Below are 23,939 nucleotides of genomic sequence, written 5' to 3' on the forward strand. Positions count from 1 at the left end.
CACCCATCCTCTTCTGTATCAGTAGGGCTCTGGCAGAGCATCTCAGGAGACACCCCTATATTCTCCTGTCAACAAGTACTTATCAGTATCAGCAATAGTGACTGGGTTTGCTGACTGTGGATCCAAGCTCATGGGACATACCAGCCACTCTCTCTGGGGAGACTGAATGCCACCGAAAATAGGGGTCATGGCCATGTTTCTCCAGGTGAAAAAGTGCACATACTGGGAACCAGATGGCTGTTCTCACTTCTTGGCACACAGATGCTGCTAGGAACTGCAAAGAGTTGAGAATTAGGCCCTTTCACCTGAGATGAGCCTGGGGAGATGGAAATCCAGCTTAGTTCAGGGGTGAGTACCAGGAGTATGGAAGGGGCTTGTACAGGATATTTAGGCGCAGCTCAATATAAAAAAAGATTCCAGCCTTGAGGTGGTTTATGAAGATGGAGACATTCCTTGCTTGTCCACGCTATTGATTGTCAGAAAGGGGCATACTGTTTATTCAAGCTGGATAGGAGTTTATATAACTTTTTTGGGAGGGGATGCCCAGGAAGGGAAGCTTATTTCCTAAATACTCAGGATATATCTATGTACTTCATTAAAATGGAGAAATCTGAACTCTGTGATATGACCAGTTACCAAGATCTTCTTATTGGGAGGTCATGGTCACCTGATGAGGATAGGAATCAGATCTGTAGCAGACTCAAATACCTAATACTTTTAGTATGAATATTTCTGGGGTTCCCTAATTTGCTAGGCTTCACTGGTTTTTCTGTTTGCTAATGAGGTTCCACTTGATCCACCTGCGGGCAGCCCTAGATCAAATACCCTTTGTGAATTCCTTCAAAATTTAACCAAACTACACAGGTAATTCCTGTCCACACTTGATTTGTTTTCACAGAATACATGCTGGCTTTTTATGCTGAACTCTGTTTCTTATTCATTAAAGTATTCCCCTCACTCCCAGTCCTACTCATAGATAGGGATATGGTACAGTCAAATGGTCTACTGATGGTCTATTTTTTTTTACTATTAATCAATACTATTCTACTACGTGTTGTATATAAGGCACTAATCTACGGGTATATCAGAATTTCTTTAAAAGCTATTTTATTTCAATATGCTTAGAGCATAAATATAAGAGGATTTTTCTAAGTCCAATTAATATCAGGATTCTTTCCACTTCAGCATATATTCTGTGGATTCTACCTCATGGAATGGGCCTTAAATCCATTTAAATTATGGTTGTTACATAACATTTCTGGCACTATTATACCTATATCTCACCAAGAAAATCTCAGCTGCAGTTCTCAGGCATTGCAGTTGTTTGATATTGATAATAGCCATGTTAATTACATGAAAATATTATTTTCCACAAGAGGGTGACAATACATCATTGTGGAGAATTATGAATTGAATTGCCAAGTGTCTACTGTGTTGTTTTGTTTTGTTTTGATTCTGGAAGTGGATTGTTTATGGAACTCTGTTCACCCCTGATTAAAAATAATGTAATCCACCTTGTCAACTGAGGATTTATTGAAGGCATACTATGTGTACTATAGAGGTTATCTCAACAATTATGTTGTGACACTTAAAATTCGGTGCAGCTGTGTAAATGTCTAAGAAGTTTCTTCATTAGTAGATTTTCTTAAAGTTTTTTAAACGGTCTAAGCTGATTTTAGAATCTGAATTTCTCCAAACAGGAATGTGGTTACTTTCTTTGTTTAGGCATCAATTTCCTTTCGAAGTGATCTCACTTGACATTTATTTATTTTTGCAAAGACGATTTTATAGATGTTAATTTGTCTACTTGTTAGAAACTCCATGTTGGAAAAATCTGAAAACATTGTCATAGACTTTAGAGTTTAGGCTATAATAAAAAGTAAATAACTTTAAAAAGTTAAGGGATATAAAGGAAGAAGTAATCTTAAGCACAGCCTGAAAAACACTTGATTCTTGATACAGAACAAATTTATTTAGAATGAGTTGAGTGCCACATGAGTTTCCTGTTTGGAATGAGAAAATTCTCAAGGAATATTCTCACAGATGTTACAAATGCATAGTTCCTAAATTCAGGCCTCGGGTGGATTTGTTTTGGAATCACACTTGTCTTTCAGAGAACTCTGTAGTTTCAAATGCTTTATCTCAGAGACAAACATGAACACACCAAAGAATGACATGGTGGCAATTAGGAGGCCTATTGGGAACACTGCAGTTAAATGTTTGCTTCTTAAGATTTCTTTCTTAACAGGAAAATCAGGTGGAAATTCAAGAGTGGTTTGACCATAAATGTCTACCATGTGGTTCCAGGTCACAGAAACAAATGTGAACATGCTGCTGACACACAAAATTATCGCAGATATCTTGTAGCAATATATCTGCATCTCCACAAGTGGGTCTTTCATGAAGCTGATCTTAATTGCCATTGCACTGAAAACCATAACCACAGGCTTCATCAAAATGGCCCATACTATCAGATTCTGTGCATACAAAAATTCAGTTGAAATTTTCCAAGTTGAATCAATTGGGATATACACCAGAATCTTGGTCAGTGTCCCAGAGACATTAAGCTGTTGAGGATAATATGCTTCCCATAGTCCAAAGGACACAAACTGCACAACATTGCTGTCAAATTCCCACAGGCGCCAACATAAGCTGCTTGCAATGAGTATTTCCAACACGAAAGCTGATAAGCTGCTCAGGAAGCCATTCAGCTTGTACATGAACTCTGCCCCATTGTCAAATCTGAAGATGATATTGAAAAAGTATAAAGTCAAGACAGGAACACAAAAGAATTTTCAAAACAAAATATTCACTGTACATGGAGCACTAATATCTCATAATATGTCATGATTTTCAAATAGTTGCAGTTAAGAATTCTAGGCATTAATATTTCAGATAATACAAGTAACAACATAATAAGCCTGGAAATCCAGGACAATGGAAGGATTACTATCTACAAATGATTTTTCTTTCACAAATATAATGATTCTGTTATTAATAAACTGAAAGGATTTATTAAGTGACAATATTAATATCTGCTATTAATAGTAAGAAAAAAGTGTGTGTGTGTGTGTGTGTGTATTATATAATCCCATGAAAGCTTATGTACTGTCATCTGTGTTTTCAATGCAAAACATAAAAAATTAATGAGAGTAAAAATCAAAAGTATTTTCAAATATCATTTCTAAATTACATCTCAGGACTATCATATGACTATTGAGACATGAAATCTGAATAAATAACAAGCAAAAATGAAAATAATCCATGGGATGCATGTCCAAACTCCATGCATGAAAAATATAGACATATATATATATATATATATGTGTGTGTGTGTGTGTGTGTGTGTATATATATATATATATATACATGCTTTGACACACAGATATGTACACAAACACACACATGCAAAGACATAGGAACATAAATATTCAGGCCAAAAAAGAACACTAAGTAGATAAACTAACAGTGTGGAATGCTATTCTTATGTACTCTTTCTGAAAGGGAAAACTTTTAAAAATCTATATTTTAAAATTAAAGCCAAAATAACAATGACTTTCAAAACATGTAGATATCATGTTCAAGGCAATTCCTCATTGGAAAAGTGTTTGCTGAAACCCAAAAATATCCTGAAGTCATTCTTCATGGTTTACATCTAAAATTTCCATGGAAAGCATGAGGACTTGTTGATATTTCCATAATTTACCCATTATATAAGCAAACATACACTTTCAGATTATGAATCTTTGATTATTTCTTATCATTTTCCTGACTAACTTATGTGTATTTCTGAGCAAAAAAAAAAAAGACTCCACATGAAATGTAGGCACAGATTCATTTAGATCTCTCCTCCATTTACATCCTTGGAGGTATAAATTTTAATGTTCATACAAAATTATTTCCTAAGGGCTGACAGAGGGTACTTGAGAAGAATTTGAAGGGGGAAAATGTTTGCAGCTACCAAGTATGTGGTTAATTTTCATTGCTACTCTTCTTGCAAAATTTCTCAAAGTACTAAAATAAGATTGTATGACTCACAAACTTTCCTCTCAGATACCCAATACTGGGCAGTTTCTGTGTCATGTGCTTTCAAATTTAGAGAAGATAGTAATTGTACCCCTTGAAAAGTTACAGCAGAAAGATGGGATTTCAATTGAGGGTAGTTTCAGTAATACCTTACTCACACAATTTTACTTACAGAGGTTTTTCTTCTGCAGTGGACTGCAGTAGCATTGAGTTTTGATTTACAAACAGAGACAGGTAGAAAATGCTGCTGGGCCACACAAATATGCTAGCCTAGCTGTATCTGGCTCTTCTTCTGTCTAACTATTATTGAGTAAATGCATGTGCTTCATACAGACCAAATTTGAAATTCCTCATTTAACTTATTTACAGATTTACCTTTGTGTACCAACAGTAAGGCGTTCCATTTGAAAGATGCTGTGATCATAAATATCTTCCAAATAACAGGAAATGATGACTAGAGGAGGAGCCAATTACCTTCAGGAAAAGAAGTTCTGTTACTCAGACATTTAAACTCAGAACGGTGTTTCACCAACCAACTCCTCGCTCACAGAAACCTTTACAGTTCTCACCTGTGCTTTAATTAGCTGAAGTCACGGAGAATAACACAACTGATATTCTTAAACTTCAAATCACATCCATGCAGTCATTACCACTCTTTTAGATAAGAAAATATAAAGGCTAATTATCAATGTTCAACCTCAGAAAACTATACATGTAAACTGGTCATCAAAAGTTGAAGTGTCCTCTTACACAATTATGGTTTCCTAGCACTTGATATTCCAAGAATTTACATACATGGAAATACTATGAAGAAACTGCTACACCTTATCTCAGTGGCTGACTTGACTTTCTTGGTATGGTGAAATGAAAATTACTACTAACAGCTACATAAAATATCAAATACTTGCCTCTATATCTTCTTTGAAGTGCAAGTGTTAGTGACTGGCCAGTGTCAGAGAGTGACTTTAAAATTCTTGTTTCCATAACTACCAGAGTAGAATGACCCATTATGACCAATGCATTATGACCAAGGCACATAATATTAAAGGACTAGAGAGGCTAATGTCCTTCCCATTGTGAAAAGGTTTATAAAATTTATTTAATTCATTTTTCCTTTAGAAAGTTTCCTCATAAAATCCTCATAGATAGATTAAAGTTTTCCCTTTAATATTTTCAATATCATTCCTTACCTACATACATATCCAACTGGAAATGTGTTTGCTCATGCCCCCCAAACCACAATAATGTCCTCACACCTACTTAAGTACAGTAGCATGCTGAATAGATGTTGTTTACAACTACATACTTCAATGTCTCTCATACTTTGGATTGTTTAGTTGTAGGACTCTTTGTTAATTATCATGTACAGCACACAAAAGCGTTTATGATATGTGTTGAGTAAGGCCATATTTAATGATTAAATAAGGTCTACATTAAGAGTGATCTTATTTCAATATTCCTTGATTAGAATTTTAAGAGTAAATCTCCCCTATGGCTAGGACCTATCTAATATCAAGTACCTGTACGCTTAAGCAGTGTTATTTATGAGTTCTACATCTTGATGTGGAACCTGACAGAGTCTAGTATAAATGTTGTGTGTTACCCCCATAACCCTATTAGAATTACACAAGTATACCTTCCAGGCAGGTCACCGTATTTCTAAGAACTTGTACATACGTGGTTTTGCTGGTTAAATTTATCCTGAAGTAATTATAACTGTATCTTAAAGTATCATGATCACTAGTAAGTAAAGGTGGAAATGAGTCAAAATAAAAATATAAAGCTTCAAAGACTTTCACCAGAAAACAAAACCAATCAAAATGCAGAGTTATGCTTCCAGTTTAAGTGGACATACCTAAAATTGATACTTGTATCTATGGCTCAGAAAATACTGCACAGTGGGTATGTAAAGATTGTAATCAACAAAGTACTGTGGAGTTGCTTGTCAGATTATATCCCTGAGTTATATCATAATAAATACCAATAAAATCTCACAATCATTAATGGTCAAATATAAGATGCAAAAGAATGATACCAAGGAGCTTGTCAAACTGTGAGGAAACAAAATTAGCAGATCTCAACATTATAAATCATAATATAGACAACTCCGAAAAGCTAAAATTGGGAGAGTTGTTGTTATCAAGAGGTGGAACACCAGTTCCAAATTATCAGCCTTGAAAACATTTACACAGGTGGCATTCATTACAAGAAAATGGTGATAATGTGTGTGTGTGTGTTCAGGGGGTGTTGGGGGAAACACATCCATATGTAGGCACGCAGTATCTTTAAGCATAATACTGGATATATGACAGAAAAAGTTGAGGACTATCAGAAGGATTTGTTAGGAGGAAATGGAATTAAAGTATAATCTTAATAACAAATGTAAAGTCTGTGTTCTTGCAAAGTTAAAAATATAAAAAAGGATGAATGCCCCATACCCTGTTTAAATCAGATAATTTTAATAACTTAAACTGACAAATATTCTCCAATAAATCTGTAATTGAAAATCTCATAACCAAATGAAGCAAAGAAATAGAGGTGCATTAATTGTACATATTATGAGAATTTCAAAAAAAATGTTTTATAACGGGAAAACTGAAGTAATGTATTTTAATGGTTTTTACTTTGCCACTATTTTCCATATTCATACCACAAAAAGTCCTAAGTATAATTAAAGACAAAATTTTCTATGTATTATATGCAAAACTTTTACCAAAATACAGTGTCAGTAAGGCCATAGAAAAAATATTATCCACTGTGTTTATGTAAGCTTCATCGTAGAGATGTGGAGATTGTGCCACATATGGTCAAACTCCTAAATAATACGAATGCAAGAGGCATACCTCAACATAATAAAAGAAATTTACCAAAATCCCACAACCAACATAAACCTAAATGGAGAAAAATTGTGGATGGAGAAAATAAGGTATTCCATTACAAAACGAAATTTGAATAGTATCTATTTATATGTCCAAACCCATAGAATATAACAGAAGGATAATCCATACCAAGGGGCTAACTACATTCATGAAAACATAACAAGTAGTCACACCAACTAATTGGAAGAACACACACACACACACAGAGAGAGAGAGAGAGAGAGAGAGAGAGAGAGAGAGAGAGAGAGAGAGAACAAATCTCATATAGAGGTTAAAAAAACATATTACCATCATCACCATAATAAATGGAAAAAAACAGGAACTAACAATCATTGGCCATTAATCTTTCTATTTCCTACACATTCAGAGAGATGCAACTATCAGCATGGAAACAAAATCAGTATCCATCCTTCAGTTGCATACAATAAACAGACATTACAATGTGGATTGATTTCATGGTATCTGATTCAATTTTATTTATCCGTGTGTCTGGAATTATTACAATGCCATGCTCTTTCTTTATATTTCCCTGTAATAGTTTGGAAATTAGGAATGGTGAAATTTCCAGATGTCCTTCTATTGTGCAGAATTGTAGGTATGCTGGCATTTCTCTCCTCACTTTTTCTGCTGTATTTTTCTATATGAATGTGAATATTGTTCTTTCAAATTCTATAAAGAATTATTTTGCCATTTTATAGAATTATGATCTTGCTCTAGTTTACTTTTGGTAACATGGCCATTTTTTGCTAGGTCAGTCTCCTGATTGATGAGCATGGGAGATTATTTCATCTTCTGATATCTTCTTCAATTTCTTTTTTCAGAGATTTGAAGTTCTTTTCATGCATGTATGTTACTTTCTTGGTTATATTTAAATCACAATGTGTTATATTATTTTTTAAATGAAGCATGTTTCTTCCTTATTTTCTTTTTCAGCCTTTTTGTAGTTGATAACTGGGAGAGATTCTGGTTTTGTGAGTTAATTTTTTATATGCAGCCACTGAGCTGAAGGTGTTTACTATACGGAAGGGTTCCCTGATAAAATTTCTGTTTTTGCTTATATGTACTATCTTATCATCTTCAAAAGGAGGAACTAGATTTCTTTCTTTCCAGGTTCTACCTTTTTTTTCTACTTTATTGGTTTTATTGCTTGGGCTAGAACTTCAAGCCTATTGAATAGATAAGGTGAAATGGGGCAGCCTTTTATTGTCTCTGATTGTAGTGGAATTGATTTAAGTTATTCTCAATTTAATTTGTTGTCGGTTATTTTCTTGCTGCTGTATACTGTCATATATATATATATATATATATATATATAGAGAGAGAGAGAGAGAGAGAGAGAGAGAGAGAGAGAGCATGCTAATGATCATGTGTTCTGTTTCTGTCAATTTATTGATATGATTGATTACATCAATAAGTTTTCATATGTTGAACCATGGTGTATGTAGCTTTTTCTACCCCACCCAAGTTCAGAATGGTCTGTAATACCAGTCTCCACCCAGATTCCCTTGAATCCACAGATAAAAGACACAGACACAATCAATGTTCATTTGTAACTTGACTTTGTAACACAATGGCTTAACATTATTAAACTTCTGCAGTTCCCATATCCTTATCCATACTTTTAGCTCTTCACCCCCACCTGCCCCTAACTTTAGTTACTCAGGTACATCTAGTGCCTGATAAACATTTCCAATCTCCCACCTTTAGGAGTAACCTCAAGCTGCTGCTTCACACAAGACCTAACATGGTGGCTTGTCTTTTTTCTCTGTGAAGCATGTTGAACTTTCCTCTATTCTTCTTGCATCCTTATATTGCCGCCGAGTACCTGCCTATCCTTTCTGACCAGTAATTGGTACATGGCTTCTTTACTTACAGATCAAGATGAAATTGAGCATTATGACTGTATTTTGATGTCATTATGCAGGTGTAGGCAGGTACAGGATAGAACGAGGCCTGTCATTGGACGAAAAGGAAGGATTGCAGGAGAAAAGTTTTAGAGAAGAGGAGGCTGGAGCAAACTGGATGGAGGCAGCTGAGAGACCATTGCAATGCAAAGGATGTTAAGAATCCTCTCTGCACATATTACAGGTTGTTATGGCTATTCTTAAGGGAAGGATGTATACAGGATTTTCTGTAGTCTAGATGGGCAAATTGGATCCTATTGATTGGTTGTAATTTCATTATGTGCATGTATTGTGGATTGAGGTTTTAACATGTAAATCTGATTGTTGGGTTACAGTTTGTTGACTCTTGATTTTATGGGGTGACTGGAACCAGAGAGTACCCAGCTGGCAAGGGTTGACCAACGCAATTAAGAATGGGAGTGTAAAGACCACTGGGGCTAGGAGATAGCTAGACAAATGTGGCATGGTACCACATTGGAAACAGCCACCTCTGAGATAAATTACTATTAGTTCTTTATGGTGCTCCAGTGCCAGAACTAGTGTGGAAGAGAGGCAGCCAGGGGAGATGTTAATCAGAGAAAAAATAATGTTGATTCTATATGGCCCTATAGTGCCAGAACTAATGCCAGGGAATGACCACCTGTGTCTGAGAATACAAGGGGGCTAGCTTTGTGCATTGAGGCATGGGAACCAGTCTCACCAATATTTTAGTTTTACCACAACAGGTGGAAAATCAACCAGTTTTGCAAGAATACACTACATTTATGATTATTAGCATGAAATGTAGAGTGCTTTTTCTAAATAAGAGGAACCCAGTGCCATACTGAGTCACATGATGGCCCAAATGTGGAAACCTTCAACATAGGAACAGGGGGGATGTCTGCTCAGAGACTGTAGGTCCCCGAATATGAAAAATACAGACTGCTCCATAGTCACAAAGACCTAAAAACATGGAAGCTGCCTGCTTCCTTAAATGTTGATTAATGTATTAGTCATTTAAAATGCTGTCTTTCTTTTCCTTTTAGAATACTTAAATACAGAGTTTGTCCAAATCATGTGGGGAATTTGACCCACCATTCAGAACTAGATAAGAGATAAATAAAACTCTGTAACACTAGTCTGAATAATTACAAACATATATTATAGAGTTATTAATAAATAAAGTCTGACACTACAGGTAGAGATCTTAGCAGAGAGGTGGTGTGAATATATAATGCTCTAATAAGTCTTTCAGGATACTCATATTCTTTCTAACATAGGCTCCATGGGAAATTTGGGATATTATCCTGGTTTGACAAGTTGCCTGCTTCTACATCTGTATTAATGGTAATGTGAATAATTTTTTTATAGTTAGAAGGAGAGAATACAGAGTTTATCTGAATCACATGGAGATTTTCACACATGGTTCAGGACTTAGAGGTAATTAGTCACTTGCTCCATGCAGAGAGTGGTGAAATAAGACTGATGCTCCAGGTAGAGAGCTTAACATCTGTATTTTGGGCTAAAATCTTAATTTGACAAGTTACTAACTCATTTGGTATTGGTATAAATGAATAGGTTATCAAGTTGCTTTATGAGCTGCCATGGTATGCCAGCTAGTGAGGATTTGTGGTTATTTTAACATTTACCGTAACAGGAAGCTCATGTTCTATTAACATGGGCTCCACGGAATTTTGGGTTAATTTCCTGATATGACAGATTAAAAAAACCTAAACAGGTTCATACACTACTGTTTTGCTTTTTTTAACTTTTTTAAAAATAGTTTTAATTTTCATAATGTCAACGAGGGCGCAGAGGGTACCTGGAAGAGAATGGGGGACAAGAGACTTGAAGAAGGATGCCAAGACAAGTGTCTGATCAAGGTGACAATTTTATTTTTTCCCAAGGATGAATTTATACCATAACAGGGGTAACAGAGAGGGGGAAAGTGGGAAACATTTACTCAGACCAAGGACACAGTATTCATGTGGTCAGCTGATGTCAACAGGATATGGGTTTTTCAGAAAGGTTACAGGTCATCACATTGGGTATCGATGTCAGATGTATTTCTCAGCAAGGTCAGAACTTTATCATATCATTATTGGTACTTACCACCAGATTTGTATTAGTCTTCTGCAGCTGGCTGGGGATTTTCAATGAACCCAGTCATACTTAACTCTAAATATAATAACATCAGTGGTGGAGGTTTTCAAGGGGCATCGCTCCCAACATCATAATAGGTGTGATTTTGAGTCTTCATATATTATGTCTCTGGGAGACAATACAAGAAAGAAGGTTTTCTGGTTACAGACTAAAGAACCTGGTATTTTGGGAGAAAAATTTTGTCTTTGTATTTTTCAAACAGATGATTAGGCTCTAGACACCTTCCAGAGGCATATGGGTTAGATTTGATAAAGGGAAACTGCGTGAAGAAGTAGATTAAAAAGAATAAGACAAAACAGAATGGAAACAATTTTATCCTAACTAGTCTGTACAACTTACACAGACAGATTCAATTCATACAAATAATCTTGAAGATACTAATGTTTTGTTTGATATTTATATATTACAGAATGTACAACTTTGGTGAGTGTCACCATCAGACCTGCATGCACTTCTGAGTCTCAGGACCCTGTCCAAGACAGATATCAGAGACTACAATTGTTGGTGTGGCCAGCTTCCTCATCTCCACTCCCTTCTAGCTTTCTCAAACCCATGTTCAGCTTGGAGAATCTATTGAAGAGTTGTCACCTCAATTCCCTGGAATTTGGGGCCTAAAATGGTTATTCAGAGGTTTTTTTTCTGAAGAATTTAGAAATGGTCATAATTTAACAGAGAGGAATTACCTCAAATTGATTTTACAACCATAATCTCATTTGGTAGAAATCATTATATCTGTTACTAGCTAAAGTTATAATCTTTTACACTGGTACAGAATTCATTTAATACATATTTAGATTTTCTTTGATATAAATTTCTTATCAATTTAAAATTAACATTGTTACTTTCATGAAAATGCATTGTGCATATACAACACATTTAAGTACACAAGGCCTATACCCAATCCTTTATGGCTATTAAAGAACTAATGCGAGATGATTAAACATGTGAGTTAAGGACCAAATAGCAAATTCATAGCTCTAAGATTATTGTTAGAATGTTTCCCAGATAATTTATTATGAAAATTAGTGGACAAGAGTCTAGATTACTTACATAATTAGATGGTTTTCAAAAGCGTCAGAAATCCTCAAAATCAGACATTTAATGTTATTTATCTTTTGATGAGTCATGTCTGCTCCAAACAGCTCCCCATTGGTGGAGTCCAAGAACAAACTGAACATCTCCAACTCCAGGTGAGGTGATGTATTATACCAAGACAGCCACTATGCAAGATCTAACTCAATACATCTACAGAATAAATACTGTCCAGAAAAGGATATGTTACAAAATAACTTAACTGATAATTTCTGATAAGTCAGAGTGATCAGCCCTTCAAAATCCTGTGTTTCAAAAGTCTGTCAGATAATCCTAAGCCAGATGGCTGAAGACTTGCTCTTACACATTGCTGACAGGGGAGTGTTAAAGTGGAAACTTGTCTCTTAATCTGTCTCAGTTCTAGAAGCTGTGTTAGGCTTCCTATATTTACAGATGTATTGGTCATTCTCAGATTTCTGATGGGGTTGAAGACTGATTATAGTCTCATAGCCTACTCAGACTGTTTAACCTTGAGAATACATATTTTATTAGATAGTTATAAGATATACAAACTAACCAGGATATAACATGGATTTTAAGCCTTTCTTAAGCAGATAACTAAATGTTATGTTTAAGTGATAAATGTTGGACTGGGTATTAAGTATATTTTATACTATTAAATTACAAAATGATAAAGTTTCACTCAGCTTATATTTGAGAGAAAAGGTTTATTTTTAATTAGACAGAAGGGGTAAAGTGTAGGTTGATTTTATTATGCAGATGAAGGCAGGTACAGGATAGAACGAGGCCCCTGTCATTGGATGAGAAGGAAGAATGAACATAAGCAGGAGAAAAGTTTTAGAGAGACAGAGGAGGCTAAAGGGAGGGGGAAGGAGGCAGCCAAGGCAACATGGCAGCAGATGTTAAGATTCTTCACTGGACATATTACAGGTTTCTATGACTATTACGAAGGGATGATGTACACAGGATTTTGTGTTGTCTAGATGGGCAAATTATATCTTATCAATGGGATCAGAGGATATTGTGTGATATGTTCTTTCATGTGGTGACTTAATTGAGTTCAAGAGTGTGTATGGTGTATGGAAGCACTGGGCCCACCACAGAATGGAAGTGTATTCCTGGCATGGTGGAAAGCAGCCAAGAAAGCTGTGAGTGAGGCTGGTTGGACCTGACAGGTTGCCATGTTAAAATGGCTTGCAGACAATGGGTCAGAAAATAGATGGGGGCAGCATGTAGCAATTAAAGCAATAGAATGCTAATTCTAATACCCTTCTGGAACCAGAACTAGAAAGGAAGCAAGACCACCAGGTTAATTCCAGGAACCAATTACCTGCTTTTTAATTTTTACTGCGACAATGAATTGGAGCATCAAAAGACCCCTTCAGTACCATCCTGATGTATCTGCAATGAAGCCTTACATTAATGTGGTGAATTTTTTGATGAGTTCTTGGATTTGTTGAGGCCTGTTTGTGGCTGAATATACAGTCAGTTTTTGAGAAGGTACCATGACATGCTGAGAAGAAGGTATATCCTTTCATTTTATGATGGAATATTCTATAAATACCTGTTAAGTCCATTTGGTTCATAACTTCTCTGAGTTTCTCTATGTCTTTGTTTAATTTCTGTTTCCATGGTCGGTCCATTGATGAAAGTGGGGTAATGAAACCTCCTACTATTTTTCTGTGAGGTGCAACGTTTCTTTTATGAATGTAGGTGCCCTTGTATTTGGAGCATTAATATTTAGGATTTAGCGTTCATCTTGGTGGATTTTTCCTTTGATGAATATGAATAGTCCTTCCTTACCTTTTTTGATGAGTTTTGGTCAAAAGTCGATTTTATTTGATACTAGAATGGCTACTCCAGCTTGCTTCTTCAGACCAGTTGATTGGAAAGTTGTTTTCTAGCCTTTTACTCTGAGGTATTGTCTGTCTTTAACTCTGAGGTATTTTTCCTATTTGCAGCAAAATTCTGGGTCCTCTTTACATATCTAGTCTGTTCATCTATGTCTATTTATTGTGGAATTGAGTCCATTGATATTGAGAGATATTAAAGAATAGTGATTGTTGGTTCCTGTTATTTTCATATTTAGAAGTGGGGTTGTGTTTCTGCGTTTCTCTTCTTTTGGTTTTATTGCAAGGAGATTACTTTCTTGCTTTTTCTAGGATGTAGCTTACCTCCTTGTGTTGGGCTTTGCCATTTATTATCCTTTGTGGGCCTGGGTTTGTAGGAAGATATTGTATAAATTTGGTTTTCTCATGGAATATCTTGGTCTCTCCCTCAATGTTTATTGATAGTTATGCTGGATACAGTAATCTGGGCTGGCATTTGTGTTCTCTTAGAGTCTGTATGACATCTGTCCAGGATCTTGTCTCCTTTGATCCACCATGTTCACCATATATGTGTTTCTGCCCTTGGTTTTCATACCCATTCCTGATATCTCCACTACACTGGTGTGTGAATAGTGAGAGTGTCCTTTTTCCAATTACCTTTCCTGTATTGTCTTCAGAAATGCTGAACTTGTCTCATAATGTCAAGTCTCAGTTTCTTCCTATGAGCCCTTTAAGTCACCATTGACATTGATTGTGTGGTTGCATGTTGAAAAGTGGACTCTTGTTGAATAAACAGTACAATTCCTCATACATTCTGAATACTGATCTTAAAAGATCCCAGCCACCAGAGCCAAGTTTGCTCTCAAACGTTTTCCAAAGGTCATATTACACCCTGGCAATATATTATTCATGAGTCATCACTGATTCATATATGGGTCTTTCAATGCCTGAAAGTCATTCGCCAGTGATTACACCTCTTCCAAAGGAGGATACTTTTCTTCCAGATTTCCTTAAACTGAAGACAAAGCAGTCAATCATTTTGCTAATGTGGAATTTTTGCTCAAACTACAACTCCTGTCCTTTCCTTAGACATACTACTGGCCCACTTTTTAATGCAGTCAATGATAAATAAGTATTGCTTTTATCTAGTGAGCTTTAGAGTATATCTACTACCATAGCCATTCCCATACTCCCAGGTATAACTCTTGTCATTCAACTCCTATCCTGGTATTTCCTGGTAAGTTTAACTACAATTTGTTGACACTGGCCATCCCCAAATCCTATCTCAGGTTTTTTTTTTGGTTCTTTTTTTCGAGCTGGGGACCAACTCAGGGCCTTTGCGCTTCCTAGGCAAGCGCTCTACCACTGAGCTAAATCCCAACCCCTATCTCAGGTTTTTTACAAATGACATTGTTTTTGTCTGGAAATGACAAGGTCATTGCCTATCAGAAACATCTCAATCTTCCTAGGCCTAGCATCCAGCACACAGCTCTTATAAATATTTTCTTTAGAGAGTTCTTCCAAAGCATATAAATCTACACTACCTCCACTATCTTAAGTCTAGCTCTAGAGGCCAATATATCTCACTCGTTTTCCTGGTGAACATCCTGTTTATACCCTGTGGCATAACACTGATTGCACAGTTTCAGAATTAGGATTCTAAGATGTATAGTTCCATCACCAACTCTGTACAAGCATAGCTCCAGACATGTGGATCATTTGAGGAGTTAATGTGATGAACTTTCAGAATGGCACTTACTTGTATCACCTACATATTCTCATATCTATTTTCTGTTTTAATTTATACCAACTGCTTTTTATTATTAAGCTTCAGAAAACTTTCACAAACTCTTTTGTAAAGCAAAAATGTTTACAACCATAGTTAATGTAAATTTTTCCATTGTTCACTGTCAGCTTAAAATCCATTGTATGCTAAGCTTATTTTTCCATGAATTTAAATGATAGATATAAAATCAATTATTTATTCTATTTGTAGTAGCTTATGTAGGTGCAGCCAAACACAAGGCTTCATGACAAATTGCTCAGATTTTACAATGCTGGATTTAAGTTCAACGTATGAAATGTAAATTCTACAAAAATTAATAAAAATCAAGCACATAACAGGACTGAATCTAATACTCACATGTAAAAGGGTCTTATTTCGAGTGCATTATTCTGCTACAGTACAGTGAAAATAAAGATGTGAAGCATCGTGAATATTTTAAATTATACAGTCTGTAGATGCTATACCAATTTTAGTATTTACCATCATTTTATCTGGACTCATCAGATACTCCAGTAGCTGGCAAATCTGCCAAATGTACAAAGACAATCCATCTGTGCAGTTGCCTGCGGTTAATGGATGGGCACAATGCTAGGTCCATGATGGCTGCTGCTTCTTTCATCAGAGCTATCATTATAGACTTCACACCTCTGACCACCTCCTGAGACTTGAGGGGTATCAAATTATGAAGCTCCACTTCTTTTTTCTCTCAAATTGCATTAGGAATTTCTGGTCTAGATGGCAGCACATCTTTCAACTCAGAAAGTTTTTCTAGGTTGATCCAGTTGTTTTCAGGTATCTGCATATCAAACTTTATGGAAATATTAACCTCTTCTTTTTTTCCATTTATTTATTTATTTATTTATTTATTTTTATACTCAAGATTTTATTCCCCTCCCAGTACATGTTTCTACAGTTCTCACATACCTACTCCTTGCCCTCTTGCCTCCACTAGGATGTACCCACCCCATGCATCCCAGCAGACCTCTAAATCACCTGGAACTTCCAGTCACTTGAGGGTTAGATGCATATTCTATGACTGAACCCAGACCCGAGAGTCCTCTGCTGTATATTTGTTGGCGGCCTCATACCAGCTGCTGTATGCTGCCTGTTTGGTGATCCAGAGTCTGAGAGATCTTGGAGTCCAAGTTAATTGAAACTGCTGGTTCTCTTAAAGGGTCACCCTCCTCCTCAGCTTCCTCCAGCTTTACTCCTATTCAACCGGAGTGGTCAGCAGCTTCTCTAGATTGGTTGGGTAAAAATATCTGCATCTTATCCTTTCAGCTGCTTGTTGGGTCCTTTGAAGGGCAGTCATGATAGGTACTCAGTAACAGTGTTATGTGTTGGTCCCCCCATGATCTTGATTCACTTTTGGTTCTGTTCTTGGACCTTCTTTTCCCCAGGTTCTTCTTCATTTCCTTTCCTGCAGTTCTTTCAGACAGAAACAATTGTGGGTCAGAGTTTTGACTTTGGGATAGCAACCCTATCTCTCCTGATGTTCTGATAGAGGTGGGCTCTACAAGTTCCATCTCCTCACTGTATGCCATGTAATCTGAAATACCCTATTGAGTCTTGAGGGTCTCTCACCTCCCAAGTCTCTGGTGCATCCTGGAGGGTAATCCCAACCTCCTACCTCCCGAGTTTACCTGTTTCAATTCTTTTTGCTGGCCCTCAGGACTTCAGTCATTTTCTCCCAAGCAATACCAGATCATGTTCCCCCTCCCCGCCAACCCCTTTACCTTTTCCATCACCAGTTCCCCCATCCCTCTACCTTGTGGTTGATTTCTTTTCCCTCCCAAGTGGAACCAAAATATCCTCTCTTGGGCCTTTCATCATGTTGACCTTTTTGCGTTGTGTAGACTGTACCTTGGATATTCTCTTTTTGGCTAATATCTAACTATTACTGAGTACATACCATGAATATAATTTTGGATCTGATTTATCTCACTCAGCATGATACTTTCTAGTTCCAAAACTCAGAATGTCCTCATTCAAATGGATGGGTAGTATTCCATTGTATAAATGAACCACATTTTTTAAATTTATTCTTCTAATGTAGTCCATATAGGTTTTTTCCAGCTTCTAGCTACCACAAATACAGCTGCTATGAACATAGTGGAACACATGCCCCTGTGGCATGGTGGAACCTCTTTTGACTATATTCCCAAGAGTGCTATTTCTGGGTCTTTAGGTAGATCTATTTCCAATATTCTGAGGAACCTCAAAATTGACATCCAAAGTGATTGTACCAGTTTACAATCCCACCAACAATGGAAAAGTGTTTCTCTTTCTTCAAGTTCTTGCCAAATTGTGTTTTCACCTGAGGCTTTGATCTTAGCCATTCTGATTAGTTTAAGGTGGAATCTCAGGGTTGTTTTGTTTTGCATTTCTCTGAACACTAAGGCCTTAGAGCATTTATTTAGGTGTATCTCAATCTCAGTCATTTGAGATTCCTCTGTTTTGAATCCACAGTTTATTTCTATAACCCATTTTTTGATTGGGTTGTGTGGTTTTTGGTGGTTAGCTGCTTAAGTTCTTCATACACACACACACACACACACACACACACACACACACACACACACACACACACACACACACATATATATATATATATATATATATATATATATATATATATAATCTTTGCATATGATCCTTCTATCAGATGTGGGTTAGTCAAGTTTTTCCCAGTCTGCAGGTAACCAATTTGTTTGATTGACTATGTCTTTTGCTTTTCAGAGGCTTTCCAGTTCCATGAAGTCCCAGTTATCAATTCTTGATCTTAGGGTATGAGCCATTGGAGTTCTGTTTAGGAAATTTCCCCCCGGTGCTAATGAGATCAAGGGCTCTTTCCCACTGTCTCTCTATTATTTTTTGTTGGGGTTCTTGATGGACATGAACTTGAGCTTTGTGCAAGGTGACAACTATGGGTCTCTTTTCATTTGTCTACTTACACATAGCCAGTTATATCAGCATCATTTATTGAAGATGTTTTCTTTTTTCCATTGCATTTTTTGTCTTCTTTGTCAAAGTACAAGTGTGTGTAAGTGTGTGGTTTTATTTCTTTGTCTTCGATTCTATTCCATTGATCAACTCTGTACCAGCAACATGAAGTGTTTATCACTATTGCTCTGTAGTAGAGCTTGGTGTCAGGGATAGTAATTCCCTCACCTGTTCTTATTTTGTAGAGGATTGTTTTTGCTTTTCTGTTTTTTTTTCCCTTCTGGTGAAATTGAGCATTGCTTCTTCATGTGTTTGAAGTATTGTGTTAGGATTTTGATGGGGATTATATTGAATCTGTAGATTATCTTTGTTTGGGTGGGAATTATTACTATGTTAATTATCGCTATCGATGAGCATGGGAGATCTCTCCATTACCTGATACTTTGATTCTTCATTTTTTGAATTCCTTCTTGAGATACTTGAATTTATTGCCATATAGATCTTTCACTTTTTTGGTCAAGGTCAATGTTATGCCAAGATATTTTATAGTATTGGTGGCTATTGTGAAGTGAGTTGTTTCCTTAATTTCTTTCTCAGCGTGCGTATCATTTGTATAAAGGAAGACTCCTGATTTATTTGAATTAATTTTACATCTGGCCACGTTGCTAAAATTGTTTACTTGTTGTAGAAATTCTCTGGCAGAATTTTTGGTGACACTTTATTTCTTCCTTGTCAAATTGTATCTGCTTGATCTCTTTTTGTTGTCTTTGTTCTAGCTAGCACTTTGAATACAGTATTGAATAGATATGAGGATAGTGGCTATCGTTGTCTTTTCCCAGAATTCAGTAGGGTTGCTTCAAGTATCTCTCCACTTAATTTGATATTGGCTGCTGGTTTGCACTAAATTGCTTTTATTTTATTTAGGTATGGACCTTGAATTCCTAATCTCTCGAATACTTTTAAACTTAAGTGTTATTGTATATTGTCAAATGATTTTTCTGTATCTTATGATATGATCATGTGATTTTTTTCATTGAGCTTGCTTATATACTGGATTTCATTAATGGATTTATATATATTGAATCAACCTTGCGTCACTGTGATGAAGCTTACTTGATCATGATGAATGATGAGTTTGATGTGTTCTTGGGTTCAGTTTGCATAAATTTTACTAAGTATTTTTGCAGATATTTATAAGTAAGATTGGTTGAGTTCTCATGTTGTTTTGCTATCAGAGTAATTGTGGCTTCAAAGAATAAATTAGGTAATATTCCTTCTGTTTCTGTTTTATAGAATATTTTGACAAATACTGGTACCAAGTCTTCTTTGCAAATCTGGTAGAATTCAGAACTAAACCCATCTGTCCCAGGGCAATTTTTGGTTAGGAGGTTTTTGATTATTTTTTCTATTTCCTTTTGGAAGTTGTTCCTGCTTAGAAAGTTTAGCTGCTTTTGATTTGTCTTTAGTACGTGGTATCTGTCTAGAAAACCACCCATCCTCGACAGGTACAGAAAGATAGAAATAATCCCATGCGTGCTATCGGACCACACGGCCTAAAACTGGTCTTCAATATCAATAAGGGAAGAATGCCCACATATACGTGGAAATTGAACAGTGATCTACTCAATGATAACCTGGTCAAGGAAGAAATAAAGAAAGAAATTAAAGACTTTTTAGAATTTAATGAAAATGAAGATACAACATACCCAAACTTATGGGACACGATGAAAGCTGTGCTAAGAGGAAAACTCATAGCGCTGAGTGCCTGCAGAAAGAAACAGGAAAGAGCATATGTCAGCAACTTGACAGCACACCTAAAAGCTCTAGAACAAAAAGAAGCAAATACACCCAGGAGGAGTAGAAGGCAGGAAATAATGAAACTCAGAGCTGAAATCAACCAAGTAGAAACAAAAAGGACCATAGAAAGAATCAACAGAACCAAAAGTTGGTTCTTTGAGATAATCAACAAGATAGATAAACCCTTAGCCAGAATAACGAGAGGACACAGAGAGTCTGTCCAAATTAACAAAATCAGAAATGAAAAGGGAGACATAACTACAGATTCAGAGGAAATTCAAAAAATCATCAGATCTTACTATAAAAGCCTATATTCAACGAAACTTGAAAATCTGCAGGAAATGGACAATTTCCTAGACAGATACCAGGTACCGAAGTTAAATCAGGAACAGATAAACCAGTTAAACAACCCCATAACTCCTAAAGGAAATAGAAGCAGTCATTAAAGGTCTCCCAACCAAAAAAGAGCCCAGGTCCAGACGAGTTTAGTGCAGAATTCTATCAGACCTTCATAGAAGACCTCGTACAATATTATCCAAACTATTCCACAAAATTGAAACAGATGGAGCACTACCGAATTCCTTCTATGAAGCCACAATTACTCTTATACCTAAACCACACAAAGACCCAACAAAGAAAGAGAACTTCAGACCAATTTCCCTTATGAATATCGACATAAAATACTCAACAAAATTCTGGCAAACCGAATCAAAGAGCACATCAAAACAATCATCCACCATGATCAAGTAGGCTTCATCCCAGGCATGCAGGGATGGTTCAATATACGGAAAACCATCAACGTGATCCATTATATAAACAAACTGAAAGAACAAAACCACATGATCATTTCATTAGATGCTGAGAAAGCATTTGACAAAATTCAACACCCCTTCATGATAAAAGTCCTGGAAAGAATAGGAATTCAAGGCCCATACCTAAACATAGTAAAAGCCATATACAGCAAACCAGTTGCTAACATTGAACTAAATGGAGAGAAACTTGAAGCAATCCCACTAAAATCAGGGACTAGACAAGGCTGCCCACTCTCTCCCTACTTATTCAATATAGTTCTTGAATTTCTAGCCAGAGCAATCAGACAACCAAAGGAGGTCAAGGAGATACAGATCGGAAAAGAAGAAGTCAAAATATCACTATTTGCAGATGATATGATAGTATATTTAAGTGATCCCAAAAGTTCCACCAGAGAACTACTAAAGCTGATAGACAACTTCAGCAAAGTGGCTGGGTATAAAATTAACTCAAATAAATCAGTAGCCTTCCTCTACACAGAAGAGAAACAAGCCGAGAAACAAATTAGGGAAACGACACCCTTCATAATAGACCCAAATAATATAAAGTACCTCGTGTGACTTTAACTAAACAAGTAAAGTTTTGTACAACAAGAACTTCAAGACTCTGAAGAAAGAAATTGAAGAAGACCTCAGAAGATGGAAAGATCTCCCATGCTCATGGATTGGCAGGATTAATATAGTAAAATGGCCATTTTACCAAAAAAGTGATCTACAGATTCAATGCAATCCCCATCAAAATACCAATCCAATTCTTCAAAGAGTTAGACAGAACAATTTGCAAATTCATCTGGAATAACAAAAAAACCCAGGATAGCTAAAACTATCCTCAACCATGAAAGGACTTCAGGGGGAATCACTATCCCTGAACTCAAGCAGTATAACAGAGCAATAGTGATAAAAACTGCATGGTACTGGTATAGAGACAGACAGATAGACCAATGGAACAGAATTGAAGACCCAGAAATGAACCCACACACCTATGGTCACTTGATTTTTGACAAAGGAGCCAAAACCATCAAACGGAAAAAAGATAGCATTTTCAGTAAATGGTGCTGGTTCAACTGGAGGTCAACATGTAGAAGAATGCAGATCGATCCATGCTTATCACCCTGTACAAAGCTGAAGTCCAAGTGGATCAAGGACCTCCACATCAAACAAGACACACTCAAACTAATAGAAGTAAAACTAGGGAAGCATCTGGAACACATGGGCACTGGAAAAAAATTCCTGAACAAAACACCAGTGGCTTATGCTCTAAGATCAAGAATCGACAAATGGGATCTCATAAAACTGCAAAGCTACTGTAAGGCAAAGGACACTGTGGTTAGGACAAATCGGCAACCAACAGATTGGGAAAAGATCTTTACCAATCCTACAACAGATAGAGGCCTTATATCCAAAATATACAAAGAACTCAAGAAGTTAGACCGCAGGGAGACAAATAACCCCATTAAAAAATGGGGCCCAGAGCTAAACAAAGAATTCAGAGTTGAGGAATGCCGAATGGCTGAGAAACACCTAAAGAAATGTTCAACATCTTTAGTCATAAGGGAAATACAAATCAAAACAACCCTGAGATTTCACCTCACACCAGTGAGAATGGCAAAGATCAAAAACTCAGGTGACAGCAGATGCTGTCGAGGATGCGGAGAAAGAGGAACACTCCTCCATTGTTGGTGGGATTGCAGACTGTTACAACCATTCTGGAAATCAGTCTGGAGGTTCCTCAGAAAATTGGACATTGAACTGCCTGAGGCCCCAGCTATACCTCTCTTGGGCATATACCCAAAAGATGCCCCAACATATAAAAAAGACACGTGCTCCACTATATTCATAGCAGCCTTATTTATAATAGCCAGAAGCTGGAAAGAACCCAGATGTCCTTCAACAGAGGAATGGATACAGAAAATGTTGTACATCTAAACAATGGAATATTACTCAGCTATCAAAAACAATGACTTTTATGAAATTCATAGGCAAATGGTCGGAACTGGAAAATGTCATCCTGAGTGAGGTAACCCAATCACAGAAAAACACACATGGTATGCACTCATTGATAAGTGGCTATTAGCCCAAATGCTTGAATTACCCTAGATGTACAGAACACATGAAACTCAAGACGGATGATCAAAATGTGAATGCTTCACTCCTTCTTTAAAAGGGGAACAAGAATACCCTTGGGAGGGAATAGATAGGCAAAGATTAAAACAGACACAGAAGGAACACCCATTCAGAGCCTGCCCAACATGTGGCCCATGCATATACAGCCATCCAATTAGACAAGATGGATGAAGCAAAGAAGTGCAGGCCGACAGAAGCCGGATGTAGATCTCTCCCGAGAGACACAGCCAGAATACAGCAAACACAGAGGCGTATGCCAGCAGCAAACCACTGAATTGAGAATAGGACCCCCATTGAAGGAATCAGAGAAAGAACTGGAAGAGCTTGAAGGGGCTCGAGACCCCATATGTACAACAATGCCAACCAACCAGAGCTTCCAGGGACTAAGCCACTACCCAAAGTCTATACATGGACTGACCCTGGACTCTGAACTCATAGGTAGCAATGAATATCCTAGTAAGAGCACCAGTGGAAGGGGAAGTCCTGGGTCCTGCTAAGACTGAACCCCCAGTGAACTAGATTGTTGGGCGGAGGGCGGCAAGGTAGGGAGGATGGGGAGGGGAATACCCATAAAGACGGGGAGGGGGGAGGGGGGAGGGGGATGTTTGCCTGGAAACCGGGAAAGGGAATAACACTCGAAATGTATA

The 23,939-nt window shown here is 36.8% G+C and overlaps 1 protein-coding gene across 1 annotated transcript; it reads right to left on the reverse strand.

Annotated features, from left to right (window-relative positions):
- Positions 1-2,069: 2,069 nt before the first annotated feature.
- LOC116889035 lies at positions 2,070-4,430 on the reverse strand. Its single transcript, XM_032890232.1, has 2 exons — positions 4,402-4,430; positions 2,070-2,742 (listed from the first exon to the last, which is right to left on the reverse strand). The coding sequence occupies exons 1-2, from the start codon at positions 4,428-4,430 to the stop codon at positions 2,070-2,072; spliced, it is 702 nt and encodes a 233-aa protein (XP_032746123.1).
- Between the last annotated feature and the right edge of the window lie 19,509 nt (positions 4,431-23,939).

Source organism: Rattus rattus, chromosome X (assembly GCF_011064425.1).
Source record: "Rattus rattus isolate New Zealand chromosome X, Rrattus_CSIRO_v1, whole genome shotgun sequence".
In the NCBI taxonomy this organism is placed as follows: domain Eukaryota; kingdom Metazoa; phylum Chordata; class Mammalia; order Rodentia; family Muridae; genus Rattus; species Rattus rattus.

What these genes read in the sequence shown, in the direction of transcription:
- LOC116889035 (XM_032890232.1), bottom strand. Translation starts at nt 4,430, where the DNA reads ATGGAACGCCTTACTGTTGGTACACAAAG. An exon ending in CTTACTGTTGGTACACAAAG is followed by an intron (nt 2,743 to 4,401) that starts GTAAATCTGTAA and finishes TATCATCTTCAG; the next exon opens with ATTTGACAATGGGGCAGAGT.